At 39.5% G+C, this 18545-nt stretch overlaps 2 protein-coding genes across 3 annotated transcripts in view; one reads left to right on the top strand and one right to left on the bottom strand.

The window, feature by feature from the left end:
- Positions 1-871: 871 nt before the first annotated feature.
- prph2b (peripherin 2b (retinal degeneration, slow)) lies at positions 872-4590 on the top strand. Its single transcript, XM_017463289.3, has 3 exons — positions 872-1744; positions 2732-2978; positions 3602-4590. The coding sequence occupies exons 1-3, from the start codon at positions 1164-1166 to the stop codon at positions 3800-3802; spliced, it is 1029 nt and encodes a 342-aa protein (XP_017318778.1). The 5' UTR covers positions 872-1163; the 3' UTR covers positions 3803-4590.
- Positions 4591-6727: 2137 nt separating this feature from the next.
- The window catches only part of ubr2 (ubiquitin protein ligase E3 component n-recognin 2), a 33724-nt gene continuing 21906 nt past the window's right edge, over positions 6728-18545 (bottom strand). For both annotated transcript variants that reach the window (XM_017464181.3, XM_017464182.3), the window contains exons 25-47: positions 18328-18482; positions 18065-18167; positions 17881-17990; positions 16948-17028; positions 16670-16851; positions 16338-16543; positions 16154-16247; positions 15051-15209; positions 14523-14617; positions 14366-14435; positions 14135-14283; positions 13926-13981; positions 13229-13325; positions 13083-13150; positions 12775-12910; positions 12046-12142; positions 11729-11859; positions 10073-10181; positions 9882-9938; positions 9692-9769; positions 9318-9488; positions 8588-8689; positions 6728-8506 (exon numbers count right to left, since the gene is read on the bottom strand). In XM_017464181.3, coding sequence (XP_017319670.1) covers positions 8365-8506; positions 8588-8689; positions 9318-9488; positions 9692-9769; positions 9882-9938; positions 10073-10181; positions 11729-11859; positions 12046-12142; positions 12775-12910; positions 13083-13150; positions 13229-13325; positions 13926-13981; positions 14135-14283; positions 14366-14435; positions 14523-14617; positions 15051-15209; positions 16154-16247; positions 16338-16543; positions 16670-16851; positions 16948-17028; positions 17881-17990; positions 18065-18167; positions 18328-18482 — 2648 coding nt within the window. In that variant the 3' untranslated portion in view covers positions 6728-8364. The remainder of the gene's footprint in view (positions 8507-8587; positions 8690-9317; positions 9489-9691; positions 9770-9881; positions 9939-10072; positions 10182-11728; positions 11860-12045; positions 12143-12774; positions 12911-13082; positions 13151-13228; positions 13326-13925; positions 13982-14134; positions 14284-14365; positions 14436-14522; positions 14618-15050; positions 15210-16153; positions 16248-16337; positions 16544-16669; positions 16852-16947; positions 17029-17880; positions 17991-18064; positions 18168-18327; positions 18483-18545) is intronic.

Below are 18545 nucleotides of genomic sequence, written 5' to 3'. Positions count from 1 at the left end.
ACTGAGATCAAACAGTATCTTAAAGCTGTCAAGCACCACCACTAGCTGCTGTTCCACCATGCCATCCCAATATAATGTAAATACTACACTACAATTTTCCTTGTAGCACATTTTCAATAAGCTTTAAACCATTTATGTTTATGTGTGTGTTTACCGTTTTTGATTCTTGATACTTTTTTTTTTGTTTTGTTTTTTACATGGAGTACCACATGGTTCCATTTTGGCCATGTTGTACAGGGCGGAAAAGAATATTTTGAATAATCGTTGTATACGGCTTCGATATGTCTTAGGGCCCAGTCATGCCTTGACAAGCAAGTAAATAGAATGTGAAAAAGGAAATGTGACTAGACCGACTGTACACACCTGCATTCACATGACTGTACTTGTACATGACAGATAAACAGTAACACTGCATATGAACTGAGATGTGACTCTAGGCAGGGTCCTCTGAGAATGACAGCCAACCGAGGCCATGTAACCATCACTACATTTAATAAAAGATACTAAGACAGCTCAGGGTGAGACAATCCTATTCTATTGACTATGTCTACAGCACAAAAGTATTTTAAATTTTTGACACATGGACTCTGCTGTGTTCATGGAATTTCTGCTCATTTTATTTTCAGACCACCCATCTATATCATGCCTTGTGTACATGATGGAGTATGCAATAGTCTAAGGTTCCTCAGAGTAACTCCCCTCCCACTGTGCTGTTTCGCAGGAGAAACTAAAGCAACTAACCAATTACACAGAAAGATAAAGGATTACCACCCAAGGTTCATCTGCTGAAAATGAGATCAAGGCTGATTAAAAGGGTTTAGCATGAAGTAGAGCAACTCATTGCTTCAATCACTTCATGCCTCAGCTGGCCACCTTTTTTTCAGGAAGGGAAACTGTTACATTTTGGTCAATTTTATGCAAATTTTGGTCCTTGGTAGAGACCTCTACTTGCCAAAACTATGGACCTCCATGAGTTTTGGGTGGACAGAATGATTATGAAGAGGGGAATTATTGGCATGGCATCTGTGGCAGCACTATTCTGGAATGGAATACACAATTAAGCTGGTGAAGTACAAGTTTTTGATAGTTTTTCAGATAGTGAGACAAGTAATCTTCTACTAAGAGACTGAATATTTGACAGATAACAAACCAAGGAACAAAACATGGCTCTGGGGGCTGTAAAATTTGACTTGCCCAAACGGATCAAACTGGCCCAGGGACTGTGGCTCTTGTACTGGCTCGCAGTTATGGGTGGGATCCTCATCTTTAGCATGGGGCTTTTCTTCAAGATTGAACTTCGCAAAAGGAGTGAGATGATGGACAATAATGAGAGTCATTTTGTACCCAATCTGCTCATCCTGGTTGGCCTGGCTGCTTGCAGCATCAATGCTTTTGGTGGCAAAGTGTGCCATGACTCACTTGATTCAGCTAAGTTTTCCAAGTGGAAGCCCATGATGAAGAATTACCTGTGTGGATGCTTTGCCTTCTCCATCATCCTCTTCATCATGGCTCTGCTTTGCTTCCTGATGCAGATCTCTCTACATTTTGCCCTGGCTGAAGGTCTAAAAAATGGGATGAAATACTACAAAGACACAGACACCCCAGGACGTTGCTACATGAAGAGGACGCTGGACATGACCCAGATTGAGTTCCGTTGCTGTGGCAACAACAATTTTAGGGACTGGTTTGAGATCCAGTGGGTTAGCAACCGGTACCTGGACTTCAACAATGATGAGGTCAAAGAGTGAGTGCCTTCCACAATTGATAAACTAGGATATAGGTAGGACATTGCAGACAATAATTTACAAGAAAGTAGAGTTTAATGTCCATTTCAGATTATGTTAAAGGTAAACTAGAGGAATTAAAAATATTTTACCAAGTCTATGAAAAAGAATAGGAATAATTTTTGTGACTGGAGAATTTCAATGATAAAATGCAAAATATTAAATGCACATTAGCCTACTATGGCCTTGCAGTTGATTCTATCCATAGATCTGATTTAGAACTGCTCATGTCACACAATAAATAAACATTTTGACTGAATTATTTTCAAATCTTTACTTAAAAACTTGTAACTTTTATTATTTATTAGGTCATTAGATCTAAAATGTAAAAACTTCCACTAATGGGACTTGATAAAAAGATTTGAAAACACAAGGTAATGTATTATAGCAAAATTATGACAAACAATGTGATATGTTTTACATTATTTGCAAGCTTGTGGAACCATTTTTAAAATACAGAAAAGGTGACAAATTGAAGAAGAATGTTGCTGGCACGGTTTGGGCCCACTTGCGTACTTCAAATGAAGGATGAAAAGTTTCTGTACTGATGAGAATGGTCTCATCCAGGATGACAGTGTTCCCATGCACAAGGCATGAGAGTTCACTGAATGGTTTAAGTGCATCTAAATGAAATAAATTAAATGCTGTGGCCTTCACAGTCACCAGATCTCAGCCCAAGCAAACACCAATGAGAGATTTTGGACTGACGTGTTAGAAAGAGCTCTCCAACAATCTCACCATCAACACTTGATGGTTTTTACTTTCATTTTTGCCACCTAGCTGTAAATAATGCAGTAACTCACTTTCATAATATTTTGCATCTCAATACCAAGCCTAATATTTAATAACCTTCTCGTAGGGTAATGCATTTTTTTTTTATTGTTATTGTTATATATAATTCAGGTCTTTACATAACTATTAAGTGTATGTTTCTCATGTTTCCACAGTCGTATCACAAGCAATGTAGAAGGTAAATACCTTATGGACAGCGTTCCCTTTAGCTGCTGCAACCCTGGTTCTCCACGGCCCTGCATCCAGCACCATCTGACCAATAACTCGGCTCACTACGACTATGACCATCACACTGAAGAACTAAATATCTGGACTCGAGGCTGCCGTGAAGCCCTGGTCTCCTACTATGGGGGAATGATGAACAGCATTGGGGCTCTTGTGCTGCTAGTCATGGTCTTGCAGGTGAATGAAAATATGTTACTTCAGTGAACCCTTGACCAAAATACTAACATCATAATAATGAATAAGATTGAATAAGATTGAAGGAGTCTTCAATCTTATTATACAAACAGCCATTTGTGGATATTATTGTACCTAATATTATATTAGGTACACTTGATAGTTGATTGGACTACAAGATGATCTGATTAGACAAGCGGAATCAGGTGTGGAATGAAAACCTGCAGCCACACCAGCCCTTTGTGGATAAAATTGAAAACCCTTGACATCGTGTTTAGATCACCAGCAAATTGAAAGAAGTCTGTTTGTGTTACATAAGCACCAATGAGACCACAAGTGCTTGTATCTCAGACAGCTTAAGCTTCACCAGAACCCCAGACACTCTTCATGGAATACACATATCAAAGGTTGACCAAGTGGATGAAGGTGGAAAAATGTGTTGGTCAAAAATAGTAACATCATGTGAGGTCAGGTAAATATTTAGATAAGTATATAATGAATACTGAGATTAACCCAGGATATTATGAGTAAGTAGGACAGCCACTTACATAACCATACAACTATTAAACACTGAAAGAGACTTAATCTATTATTATTATTATTTTGTATTTCCAACTGTGTTGTAGGCTGCAGACATGGTGGGACTGAAATACCTGACAACCTCTTTGGAGACCCTGACAAACCCAGAGAACCCAGAGAGTGAGAGTGAAGGTTGGCTGCTGGAAAAGAGTGTGAAAGAAACCGTGTCTGATGTCCTGCAGAACATAAAATCACTTGGCAAAAAGAACCAGGTGGAGGGGGCTGAGGTTGCTGCCAGTAGCAGCTGAGCAGCTCACACACGCAGCTGGAACTAAAACATCCTATAAGGAGAATCATTGATATCCTTCTTTGTGGAAAACAAATTCCGACAAACACCAACACGCATTCACATCAACACTTGTAACTATATTGTACTGATGGGCCATACAATCAGAAGTGAACAAAAGTAAAAGATCCTTAATGAACCATTAAATATTTTGAGCGCTAACTGAAACAAATGTAAATATTGACATGTAAATATATATTTAAATAACATAAAATAGAGTTTAATTTTAAAAAGAGATATATTGGATGTGGGGGACAAAATGAGGTTCAGAGACAAATATTTATGTAATCTAATCTCTTGTTCCCAACCAACCAAGGTTCAGAAAGGGCCAAAAATCCAGTGGTGATGACCCTCACACACCCTTGTCCAAGTCCAAAAGGCTAACACAATTAAGACATATCCTTTCTCACCTATTCTTGCATTATATAATAATTATTAAGGAAGACAATTTATGCGTGGTTTGAAGTAAATATGGCCTCTGACTAGTGCCCAGGTTCTTTTTAAACACTGCTGTTTGAGTAACTGCGCAACACTAGCACAGCTTGATCATTTAAATCAGGCCCATGATGAACTGAAATTAATTCATTATAAAGGAATGAATGATGCAGCATTCCCATTAATGTGTGATCCTCTTGTGTTAAGTATCTCAGTGAAGTCTGAGACCTCAGCTAGACTGAGCAAGGTGACAAGTATTTTTGTACATAATTTTGAGTGTCAAGATTTAGAGCAGCCTGTTTGACAGCTCACTCTTTGGTGAGCTGTCAAACCATTACCAGTTCTGTTTATGTTGTATTTTGTGTGACTACATTTGTAATTGCAATTTTTTTGTGCATTTGAACTTTTCACTGTACAGTGTTACTTGGAATGAACATGTAGAGAAGTGTGCAAGATAAACCTGTTTAAACAGATGTATCTGATTTGTTATTCTATTATTCAGTGCACTTTCTGAAATGACATAATTTAAGCACATCTATGGAAAAATAAATAAATAAATAAATTGCAATAGCTATTCTTTGCCAGAGGCTCTCAGGTACATTTACATTTATTCATTTAGCAGATGCTTTTATCCAAAGTGACTTACAAATGAGAAAATACAAGCAAAGCGATATATCAAGCAGAGAACACCACAAGCAGTGCTACCATACAAGATCCATTAATTGAATTCCAGAAGCAAAGTGCACAAAGTAGAGGTGTAAGTACCAGAGTAATTGTTTTTTTTTTTTTTTTAAAGACATGTAGGATGGAACAGTCAGATCCAAAAGGTGTTTGAGTAACATAAGGAAGATGAGGAAAGATGTTGGGACACTTGTTGTTCAGCTTTAGGTGATAGGATAAAGAATGGTCAAGTGCCTCCTAAGGGAGCACTGGGTGCCTCTTAAGACACTTTTTTTTTTTTTTTTTTTTTTTTTTAAACAGTTAAAACTAAGGAAATTCATTTTCATGCCAAATCTTCAGGTCATTAACAACCAACCCAAGAATATGTAACCATTTAGCATTTAATGCCAAAACCATGTTTTGGCATTAAATGTCGGATTTCTGTCCATAACTATTAGCAGGACATACTTCCAAACCACTGACCATGGGCATTTAGGAAAGAAAAGTAAGAAGGCATCTGTCATCTTGAATTGTCTTCAGCCATAAAGCCTATAAGCAGTGGGTGAGTAGATGAGTGTAGGTAAGCTGCTTTGATAGAGCTTCGCCTCGGTCAGGTCAAAATCAGGGACAGGTAACTCTGACGCAGATACAGGACAAAGGCACCTTGGGAGCTCCAGCAGAACAGACAAATCTCTCTCCACAGGAAGCTTACTAGACTGTTATGAACAACCACTGTTAAATCCACCAATGCTGACTGAGGAAACACAGTACACGTACGATCACATATTCAGCATCAAAATTACCCAAGACATCAATTTCCGTAAATGTTTTGCATTCTGAACGACAGCCCCAGACCAATCCCATTTACAATTCAGGATTACCACGGATAATTAGTAGCATTAATTGCAAAATACTGGTGCAGCTCAAAAAATTAATATTGTGGAAACGTGTCCCCCCCCCCCATTTAATTAAAAAATTGGAACTTTTATATATTCTAGATTCATTACACAAAGTCAAATATTTGAAGCCTTTTTGTTTTAATCTTGATTACAGCTCACAGAAATAAAAAAAATCCAGTATCTCAAAATATTAGAATAAAGAATTTATAATACAGAAATATCGAAAAGTAGGTTAGTTTATGCACTCAATAATTGGCCGGGGCTCCTTTTGCATGAATTACTGCATCAATGCAGCGTGGCATGGAGGCAATCATCCTGTGGCACTGCAGAGGTGTGAAAATGAAAAAGGGGGAAAAGAAAAATAAATATTCCATGATAATATAATTAAAAAAAAATATATATATATATATATATATATATATATATATATATATATATATATATATATATATATATATATATATATATATATATATATATATATATATATATATATATATCTGTACCTGTCAAACATAGGGACAAGAATGATGTATTAACACAAACACTTTTTTTTTGGTAACAATTCTGCAGTGAAGCCCTTGAGATGGCACTACCACTTCATTACTAGTGTAGTTCATACGGTCAACCAAAATGAAGATTAATTTCCTTACAAACTGTTTGGAGCTTCACCATTACCCTATAATCATCTTTGTTTTCTGTATGAGCAAAAGGACCTGACAGAACTGGGGCACACTGGAGAGAAGCTGTGGGCAGTACAATTATATGATATAATGTGAGTCATGCACTGACCAATATGATTACACTACTCACCCACGCTGTAATCATACATGCCATGGATAATTCGCAGAACAAAAGCAAATCACACACACAAACAACCATATACACTCAACTCTCATTACTTTTTCTTATTTTATTTTTGTTTTACAATATTGTACAACGTATCCATTTATACAATAATTCACATATTAACAAGCAAGTCTTTGATTTCAGACTCCAATTAAACCTCAACGCAGGAAATATGCTTATTGTGAGAAACCTCAGGGAACCCTGTTGAGACTTTGTGTGTGTGAGCACTTGCACATGCCTTGGGACAAACGTCCTGTTTGAGTGGGCATTGCACCACTTTTCAACATCATGTTAATAAGCTCCAGAAACATTACAACTTCTAAGAATGCTGTTACCTAAACAGAGTTATGATTTTATATATTTATATTTAGCCCTAGCACCCTTGCGTTTCCTGGACATTTCTCGAGAATTCCTGCTAATAACATCATGGTGGCTTGTAATTCAATTTTCTTCATCACATTAAGCAGGAAGTCATTTCACATCTGCCAGCGTTAGTAATTTGATCAAGTTGATGTTAAGAAATGGTTTAGTGGCCATCACAAGGGTTGTCCCCTGATTTTGTTTATCATAGAGGATCATGGGATCAACATGTTAAGCAAGTACACTGGTTTTTTTTTTTTTTTTTTTTTTTTTTAAAACAAAACTGCTGTTGTAGCGCAAAGACTTAAAATGTCAGATACCACACACACACACGCACGCATTAAGTCAGTAGGTGTAATAAGCTTCCTCAACCACAAAAGCAAAATCCAAAACACATTTCCCCAAAGTGGAGGTCCGCCATGATGAAATTTCACAAAGCTACACATAAATAACATTTAACAAAAATAGGTTGCAAAATTGACAATGGTGTTAAATTCGGAACATTCTGTTCACTTAGACAACCGTATAAATCCATCACACTATAAACACACTGGCCTTACAATCTCACAAAGCACACACACACACACACACACACACACACACACACACACACCAGGCACTCACAGATGGACACGTGACACTTGCGCGCCTCCAGATTTCCTCAGGTTGGCTTATATTTGCTTCACTGAACATTCGGTTGCTAGGTGCCCTCAGCAGAGATATTGCCTCAACAGGGAATGGGGACAGAGGGAGTAGGTCATATGACCTGAAGATGGCGCCATTCCATTATGGCTACTATTGAGACCCAAGGGTCACTGAGGAATACTGTGCTTGCCTTGGAGAACACACCAGCATTATTCAATATTAAAGCAATCTGAGAACTGCATCTGTGCAGTAAACAATACTTGAGTTTAATAGCATAAAATAAGTTAATAGTGTCAGGGAAAGACATAACTTAAATAGCTTTTCTCTGCAGTCTTAGTTACTTTGAGAAACCTATGCTACAGGAGAAAGTTCATTTTGCAGTTAAATACCTTGGCAATATGTTTTTTGTAACTTTTATTTTTAAATATCCATTTAAATCAAATAATAATGTGAGAGGTAAGAACCTCCCAAAAATGACAGGACAAAAAAGCCCATGCGTTCATCCACTCAAGGAGAGGGAAAAGAGAGAGAGGAAAAAAAAAAAAAAACTTAATGAAGGAAAGGAGTGTGCAAGAGGCTACATTGATGTGGCAACCTCTGCTGTAAATGTGCAGATCCCTGGTTAGATTGGATTTGGCATTAGCCAAGAAAATCCAGGACCTCTCAAGAAGTGATATCACAAGTGCTGCCAGTCAATGCCCACCAGAGTCTGATTAGCTTCCTGGGCATGACCAATCTCCTCAGTGATGCTGTGCTGGCGCCAGAGCTTCTGAATCTTTCTGTAGCGCTCGTGGCACAGGTGTAAAGGGTTCCCCCGTCTGGGAGGGAAAGAGAATGATAAACAGTGGTTTATACACAAATTTTACAAGGCATGTTGAGTATCTTGCTTGAGTTCTCACCTGAGCCCTTGGTCAGTTTCTCCATAGTCATCAAGGTACGGGGGAGCATAAAAACAGCCCTTAGTCTTTCCAGCCAGGAAGAGAACCTGACTCTCCCTCACCCTGTAAAAGACAGCAGAGTCTCATGTACTGCAAGCTAGGACTTGACAATGCCTACAAATGCTGTATATACACAAACAAATATGTTAATTCCACAATGTAAAAATAAGCAGGAATGTCTCAACTCCAGGCCTACTGCTGGATTATTGAGATGTTGAGGAGTGTTGGGAGGAAAGGAAGCTGGAAACTGTGTAGGATGGAGTGTTTCTAGGAGAGGGTGGAGGCCCACTAGTATAAGGAGTCATGTATTAATAAAATAAAAAAAAATAATAATATACATTTTAAATGAAGAAAATGAATGTAGTTTTTTAAACATTTTGGAAAATTCCTGTTATGTAATGCATGAATATTTGACCAATTAATCGATTATTACATTCTCTTTCAATAGTAAACTATGTATTCCTTGCTTATAAATATTTTATTATGGAACTTCAAATTAAAGTGTTATTCGGAGTATTTTTGGCAAGCTGCCGTTATTTTTCTTATTTAGTAGCTTTACGTCTTCCGTCCCAAAATGAATAACGTGTTAGGGATTATTGCTGACTAAATCGAACTAATGCCCAGCCCTAATATAAACAGGCAATGCACCTATAAGACATGGCAATCAACACAGATGTGTCTTCCTTCTAACCTGAGGAAAATGCCAACACCAGCTCCACAGACAAAGGTGTGTGCAGTACACGCTCCAACGTCCTCACCCTCCAGCTCAGTCTGGCAGCAGTAGCTCTGAGAACACAGCATCGTGCCACACACCAAGCACAGAGTTGGAGCTCGAGACTTATCTCCACCTGACTTAGGACAACTACAAAAACAATGGAGGTATTAAAACACAAAAGCAATATCTAGAGATGTCTACCAAAACCCTATTGTAAGCAGATACTGGTTATAAATGAATGCAACCCAGAGTACACACACACACAAACACACACAAACACACACACACACACACACACACACACACACACACACACACACACACACACACACACACACACACACACTCACGTGAAGCTGGAAGCCTGGTTGATCAGTGCACTGTAATCCTCTGGCAAATCAATTAGCTTATTGGATTCCCGAGGAAAACTACACAAAAAAAAAAACAAACAAACAAAACCATATTGAAACCATTCAGTCTTAAAACCACTGTTTCAACGCAAAGTTCAGAAGGCTATAGATAAGAACAACGAATGATCACCTTATAAGGGTTTCAGGTGACTGGAGACATTGTTGCATGCCTGGATGTGAGCACCACCTGCAGGACAAACGGACACAAAACACACTCAACCCATTACAAAACAATGGATCAATGATGTGTACACATGATATGGCATCATCAGCATTCACAGAAAACCTGTCATTTCTCGGCTCAGTTATGAAGTTTCTCACCCCCGAAGCAGGGGATCCAGAAGCTCCTGGTGATTATAATAGAGCTGGAGCAGGTTAGAAGGCAGACACAGATATGCACATAGCACTTCCCATTCCCCAGCACCTACAGCTAGATAGGGGACAGGGAAAGAACAAGATCAGTTTCACCACATAAAATATACTATATACAGTACATCCGGAACGTATTCAGAGCTCTTCACTTTTCCACATTTTGTTATGTTACAGCCTTATTCCAAAATGGATTAAATTCATTATTTTATTCAAAATTCTACAAACAATACCCCATAATGTCAATGTGAAAGAGGTTTGTTTGACATCTTTGCAAATTTATTAAAAATAAAAAACAACAACAACAACAACAACAACAACAACAACAGCACATGTACATAAGTATTCACAGCCTTTTTCATACTTTGTTGAAGCACCTTTGGCACCAATTACAGCTGCAAGTCTTTTTGAGTATGATGCTACAAGCTTGGCACACCTATTTTTGGGCAATTTCTCCCATTCTTCTTTGCAGGACTTAAGCTCCATCAGGTTGGATGAGGAGCGTCAGTGCACAGCCATTTTCAGATCTCTCCAGAGATGTTCAATCGGGTTCAAGTCTGGGCTCTGGCTGGGCCACTCAAGGACATTCACAGAGTTGTCCTGTAGCCACTGCTTTGTTATCTTGGCTGTGTGCTTAGGGTCGTTGTCCTGTTGGAAGATGAACCTTCGCCCCAGTCTGAGGTCCAGAGCGCTCTGGAGCAGGTTTTCAACAAGGATGTCTCTGTACATTGCTGCATTCATCTTTCCCTCGATCCTGACTAGTCTCCAAGTTCCTGCCACTGAAAAACATCCCCACAGCATGATGCTGCCACCACCATGCTTCACTGTAGGGATGGTATTGACCAGGTGATGAGTGGTGCCTGGTTTCCTCCAGACATGACGTTTGCCTTTCAGGCCAAAAAGTTCAATCTTTGGTCTGAGAGTCCTTCAGGTGCCTTTTGGCAAACTCCAGACGAGCTGTCATGTGCCCTTTACTGAGGAGTGGCTTCCGTCTGGCCACTCTACCATACAGGCCTGATTGGTGGAGTGCTGCAGAGATGGTTGTTCTTCTGGAAGGTTCTCCTCTCTCCACAGAGACACGCTGGAGCTCTGTCAGAGTGATCATCGGGTTTTTGGTCACCTCCCTGACTAAGGCCCTTCGCCCCCGATCGCTCGGTATGGCCAGGCGTTGTTTCACGTTGTCTTTATGGGGTATTGTTTGTAGAATTTTGAGGAAAATAATGAATTTAATTCATTTTGGAATAAGGCTGTAACATAAAATGTGGAAAAAGTGAAGCGCTATGAATACTTTCCGGACGCACTGTACATGTGAAGTTCAAGTGATCATGGTTTCCATGTTTTGGCAGAACTGTGTTTCAATCATTTAACTGGTTAGATGAGACAACCCAGCTTTGTGGCCAATCTGATAAATCACCTCGCAAATTAAAAGGTAAATCTCTTCACTTAAATAAACGTCAGTTGTAGAGGTGTATGGTCAGGTCAACTTACAATTAGATAACAACATGTGGTGGAACCCCCTGCAAGTTCTGGTACGATTGACAAAGGGTCAAATGTAGCTAAGTGAGTTTGTGATGGGGAGGGAAGGGTGGGAGCAAATGAAGCACTTACTGTTGAGCTCAGGCGGAGTGGGAACTCCATTGAGATGGTGGAAGAACAGTGCAGCTCCTCTGAGGAAGGGCAGGATGCCTGCCTTTACACAACGCCAGAGATGCCAACCCGAGCTAGTCTCACGAAGGCTACTAAAACACACATGCACGTATTAAGATAATTTCTAGAACACTGTAAATGAAAGCTGTGTGACTGAAGTGAAAACAATAAGTTTCCCAGGCTCACAAAGGAGGTTTTGATGAATGGGTGTGAAAGAGCTCATGGGATTGATTGATATACTACTATTACTACTAATAATAATAATTTTGCTGTCTCACCAGCCTACATGAGTCCTTAATGTGTTATAGAGAAGACAGACACTCTCTTCCTCCTCCCGCTCCACTCTTTCACTCTCCTGCTCCATGGTCAGCTCCTCTGTGGACACACCACCAGTGTTAACAAGGGCTGTCCAATTAACGAGTTAATAATAATAATAATAATAATATGCTAATGATATACAGGATTGGGGCAACTTTCGGGACAGCATTAATGCATATTTTTGACCCAAAATCATGTTCCTGGTTAGATGCTCGGCATCTCTAATAAGCAGTACATTTTGGCAAAACTCAAAACAAAACTCCCAACTCTGACGCAAAACCATTGCTGTTCACAAAACACAGTCTACTAAATACTGTAACGGTATTAAAAACAAATAAAATAGAAAATAAAAAAACACGTGTACTGCAGCATGTATAGAAAGATTTCTTCAGGATTAAATTTAAGCACTTTTTAAAAATTGTGTTCAAACTCCCAAAAAAAAAATAAACCTACACAAATCTAAAGTTGCTGGCTGCAGTGAATTACTTTGACAGCCCCATTATTGACTCCCACACAACTGTGCCTGACAGCACACTCAATAAAAACCTCCCAAAATAACAGTCATACTGACAAACACGTTATTACTCATTTGTAAGAACGTGGGTCAATAAACACACACAAATGACAACATAACACAGGTCACCATCTATTGTTAAGTTGTATGTGCTCTAAGTAGAATATGCTCTAACCTGGCACAGAGGTGAGGAGGATCTGGACCAGGTGAGCCACAATGACCAAGTGGAAGAGATGCAGGTGTGCAGTATCTGCACTCAGCCCTGAGGAGTCTAAGCAGTGCAATGCTGAATAGGACAGCACCAGACTCACCTGACATACAAACACACAAATCAACAGGATTCAGAGACTACCGCAAAAGAAACCACAGACAATTACCTGTTTAGATACAGGATTAGATTCTGGACAACAATGTTACTTTAATCTGACGCTAATACATATTTAATAGTGCCTAAAGTATCATTTAACAAGCTTGTCAGCTCACCAGTAAGTGGAACATGTCCACATCCAGAATGCAGGGGGGACTTTCCACCTGGGGATCAAGAACAAGTGCTGCACGGAGCACACACCACAGTTAAAGAACTAAAAAACTAAAAAGTGAGAGAAAAATAAATAATGAACTAAATATACCTGCCAACAGTCGCATGAAGTGATTTTGCACAGATGAATGAGAAGAGACAGTCCAGCATGCAGAGCCAAACCGAGCCAGGGAACTCAAACAATCGTCCTAAACAAGGGCACATTTTATGACAGTTCTAGTTTTATTATTTAGGATACTATATATATATATATATATATATATATATATATATATATATATATATATATATATATATATATATATATATATATATATATATATATATATATATATATATATATATCTCACAGGATATAGAAGGAATTAGAACTGAGGAAGGATAGCATAATATCTGCAGATATTTGTGATTCAGAATATTTAGTAATGCGAACAAAATGCCCACTGAACATAATTGAGCAATCTTCTAGATATCTTTAAAGTGCGAATGATGCTCAGAAGCTTGATTAATTATTTGACAGAAACGGCAATGTATCTTTTATATTATATATATATATATATATATAGTTAAATATGCTTTTATATTTAGAATTACAAGTGAAAAGCAAATCAAATCATTGGAAGAATTTATTCTAGTGTACAATTAACTACTACATCCTGTAAGCGAACAGTACTTAGTCGAGTATTTTAACAGGACTAACAATATCCCTGATACAGAATTTATTACATCTCATAACCCATCCCTAGAAAGAAGAATTCATTTTAGCATGATAAGTTGGATTGTCATACCTGTCTACAGGGTAAACTTCCAAACAAAGGCTTCTCCTCATCTACCAATAATCTCTCTGTACAAAATACAAGCAACAACAAATGCATATCACAATGTTCTTTACCAAAAAGCAAAACATTTTTATTAACCACCCCTTAACACAGGTCAGTGAATATTGTAAATCTAATACATTAATTCTCAGTCTTGTAAGAAATGGGTGCAGACTGACCTATAGACTGGATGGTATAAGAACAGCTGCCCCAGCACATGATAGGCACACGGGGGTCCTGCTCATTAGGGTGCACCTTAAGGCCAACTTTATAAGTTGCGGTACCAAATGTCGTCAGCATCTCCCTTATGGAGCTTGAATAAGGGTTGCTATCAAAACACATTACATGGCCGGTGTTAAAGACACACTCAGATATGCGAAGTTGTAAAAGGAAACAGTGGGTATGCTTACACTGGTGTGTGGTCCAGCCTGAAACCCTCAGGAGGAGGATAGTCCTCCATAGTCTCTGTCTCACTAGCATCTAAAAGAGAAACAACGCAAAATATGACCATGTGCACGCATTCACACACAAATAAGGAGCACACGCACTATATATGATAAGACTCACTTGTTGGCTTGGCTCTCTTATGAGCAGAGTGCAAGGCTCTGATCTGCTGGCACGTTGTATTCAGCCAATGAGCCAGACCTGGCTGCTCACCACTGCTGTAAGCACAAACATACATGCATTTTACTATTTAACCAGAGACAATGTAAAACTCAATGGCACAACTGGCAAATTTACCGTAATAAGCTGAGTCAGTGTCACTAAATATCATGAAACAGCAGTGGATTAGCCATATTACGTAAGCAGAAATTCTATACTCTGATCTCAACATGGCAAGACATGCAATATAGCTGAAGGTGATATAAATTTGCTTGCTATAAAATATATGAATAAATAAGAGGAATAATGGAATTGGGTATGCACCGTTACATCGTCATTCTGTACCCTTCCATGGCATGTCATAGGCAAGTTTGCATTGGTTACAGAGCCACTATAACTAATTCGTCAATGCAATGGTTAAAATATTAAGCAGTCCGGATTCAGAGCAACTCCACTTAGAATAATCACAACCACAAGTTTGTATGCGAGTACCTGCAGGTGGTCTTAGTGAGGGGCAGGAGAGGAATGACGGTGTTACTGAGACACTCACAGAGTGGACACAAGTACTCCCCATTCTCTACATCGTAACTGGTATGCACACGCAGCCGCTGCTGTCTGCGCTGCTCCTTAGCCTGCACTGCCTCAAAATACCTGTAAGAGAAAATAACTTGAAGGTTAAGAGACCATTATTTGACTACCTGTCAAATTTCCATGAACTTTATATGTACCATGCAATCACAGAAATGACCGAAATTGACAGATCTATTAAGCAGTGACGGGCAAACTGATCCACTGAGCTGTTAAGCTTCATATGGATGTAGGATTGACGTGGGAACACAATATACTGCTTGTAAAGCTCTCCGAGGTAACCTTTTTCTTCAGGAGTGTAAACTGTTGGACAGCACTCCCCTCCATTCAAGAACAGGAAAATATGAAAAGTATTTTTGATTGGGAAGCGCATAGCGCACGGCAGAAGCTGACGTCCTCAACAACCGAGCATTGCTGATTACCAAGCGTAACAAGTTCCATCACCTCATTCCTTTAGCTTTTGATACTCACTGCACTTACTCCTATGGTCAGATCAGGTTAACGTTCTTTGCTTTGCTTCCCCATGAGGTGCAAAAAGTTTACAAACTTTGAAAGTAACACTGGCTTGATCTAAGACACTGAAAAATAGTCAAGTGCACATAGCAAGATTTGGTTCATGCTTTGTGTCGATGATCAGCTCACTGTATTGGGTGAAATTTATTTATTTATTTATTTATTTATTTTAAATCTGCAGATCGCATATTTAAGCCAAATACATCCAATTTCGATCTACAGCTTATCGATCACTACACATTCATGAAGACTTTCCTTAACATCACAGATTAGGTTTTTGTTTTTCGGTCACAAAACATCCAGACTGATTGATTAATATTGCTAATTTATTGTAATTGCTCATAAATAGAGGTCATATTATTTTCTACACAAACTATTTACTGTTAGCTGCTGATTCTATTGTCTATATCGACAAACATTTGAAACCAGCAAAACTTTTTATTTGGGATTAAGTAGAAGGCTGTCTAGAAGTAACATTTTGCCGAACTCCTCACCTCTGCCAGCAGTGAGAGTGCATGATGTGGCCACAGCTGCCGGTATGGGTACCAAAGGACAGGTCAGGATGCATGAAGAGGGGATCATAGATCTCTGTAACACATGTATCCTCCAGAAATAAGCACACTGGCTACTCAAGCCTATCCAATTACTTGACGTGCACACTGTAAACCATAACCTTACCTGGCTTATGAGGGGGTCTTTTGCGGTTCTTGGACATGACCGTAGAGCGTTGGACAAAGGCAGCGAGCACCATGGCTCTGCCATCAGGTCGGATCTCCTGCTCTTCCTGACACAGGATACACGTCACCACCTGCCTCCTCTCTCCTCCTCTGGCACGCCAACGACGAGGTCCCACACACACCAGAGCACTGTCACATGAACTGGGGCTGTACCAAGCAGAGACAGATGGTTATAAATATGCATTTACTAACAAATGTACTGATAGGATATTGAGAATACAATACAAGTTGACTTATTAAGAACACCGTGTCACTACGAACATGCTTAGGTACCTGTGCTCTGCTGATGTAGAGGCTGAGGCGTCTAGCTCCTCTAAACTCTGCTGGAACAAGTCTTTGTTCTCATTGATAAAATGTCTCTGCATCTCTGACATTTGAGCCATGATCTTTTCCCGGCGCAGTCTAGCCATCTCTGCCTTCCTCTTTCTCTCTGCTTTGTCTTTGTCCCGCACAGTCTGCAACACACACACAGACGTAGATTTAAGCACTTCAACAGTTTAAAGGGTAATGGGTAATATGTCAGTGGAATAGAAAGTTGCTCAAAGATTGACCTCCTCATGGCACTGCCCTGTTCCTTCACAGGGAGGTGCAGCAACTGTGCGCTCACGCATCGTTTTAATGCTAACCACCCTCTGTGTAGAAAAAGATACACAATTTAGGAAAATACTTTTAAAAGAAAACAATACAGCAGTGCGGTTAGAACTACATGCACACACAAAGTCTTGCAAAACTAAGCATATGTTCAATAGAACACATTTGTGCACTAAAAGTATATACACCATACCATTAAATACTGAAGATGCATTACAATTTTACTAACATTTCATTTGCCGGTTTCTCTTCAAAGTACATACTACAATACATCATAATCAGAGTAGTAATAATTTCTTGTAATAGCACATAAGTTACTGAGCTATATTAGCCTTGGCCTACACCATGGACTTTATGTGTACATGTTCTGCCTGGTGTTGGTATCCTGACAGTTTTCACTATATAAATAAAATTCATACATCACATTGCATGGAAATTCAGTTTGTGTAGTAAGCAATCCTTATATGTCATTTAAGTAGCCATGTTGACATACTGCTTTAAAATAATACGTACAATATGCCATATCAAAAAGACCCCTAGGGCCACCTACAAATGATCAGCAGCAAAACCGCTTTGCAACAGTGAAGCACTCTCACTGTGGTGAGAGTGGTGTTGCTTTGCCTACCGGCCATGCCACCTTGAGCGGTGTTGCACTGCTTGGATTTCAAACAGGTTTTGATGCAGCACTGCTTTAAACTTCATGGTAAAAATGCTTATCTTTTGTATGGTGCGTCTACCTTCACAGTGAGCGAATTGCCAAATGCTGATTATCCGTAGGTGCCCTAACGCTTGGCAGGGTTAGGATGCAAAACATGCTATGCTGCCACCTGGTGGACATTAGGTGCACGCATAGAGGATAAGGCAAATTGCAAACAATCAAAATGTAATTTTACTTTAAGGATCCAGCGAATCATGTCTTTGTGCACTTCCAAGTGAGGAGCGCTTTGCAAGGTCTCCAACAGAGCCAGGATGCTTGGAGTGTTGCCGGGGGCTTCACCGGGACCTGTGATACAAGAACCACAGATCTAACTACAGGCTTGAGACTTTCTATTGTGAGAGATGATGTACAAAACTTACGGGAGATTTTGAGGTTGAAGTTGAAAGTAACTTCATTGTCATCACCACTACTCTCTAGCTGTTGCTGCTCCTCCAGAAGAGCCATGCCTATCAAGTGCAGCACCTGCAGCAACACACACATACAGAATTGTGAACACTATTCCGCCATTAAATGAATGGCAGATCAGTACAATTGATGCTCATGAACTCAGCATAGCAAGGGGGATTTTGTTGAATATACTACACTGTATCATGTAATTTTAACAAAACATGCAAACATTTACCCTCTGCAGCATGGACTCAGACCAGTGTCCTCCACTGGGCTCCATAGCCCACTGCAGCACAGCTCCCAGCATGCCAAGCAGCACGTCACACTGCAGAATGTTTACCAAGCTGGCAAACAGTGGGCAGAATGGAGGCAGGGCTGGCGGAGGCAGGGCTGCAATACACAGACACTCACTTCACCAATCTGCATTCAACTGACCAATCATTTTCAGATATG

Source organism: Ictalurus punctatus, chromosome 3 (genome assembly GCF_001660625.3).
Source record: "Ictalurus punctatus breed USDA103 chromosome 3, Coco_2.0, whole genome shotgun sequence".
In the NCBI taxonomy this organism is placed as follows: domain Eukaryota; kingdom Metazoa; phylum Chordata; class Actinopteri; order Siluriformes; family Ictaluridae; genus Ictalurus; species Ictalurus punctatus.
The sequence above is the reverse complement of the archived record's forward strand: the minus strand, read 5'-3'. Positions and strand labels throughout refer to the sequence as shown.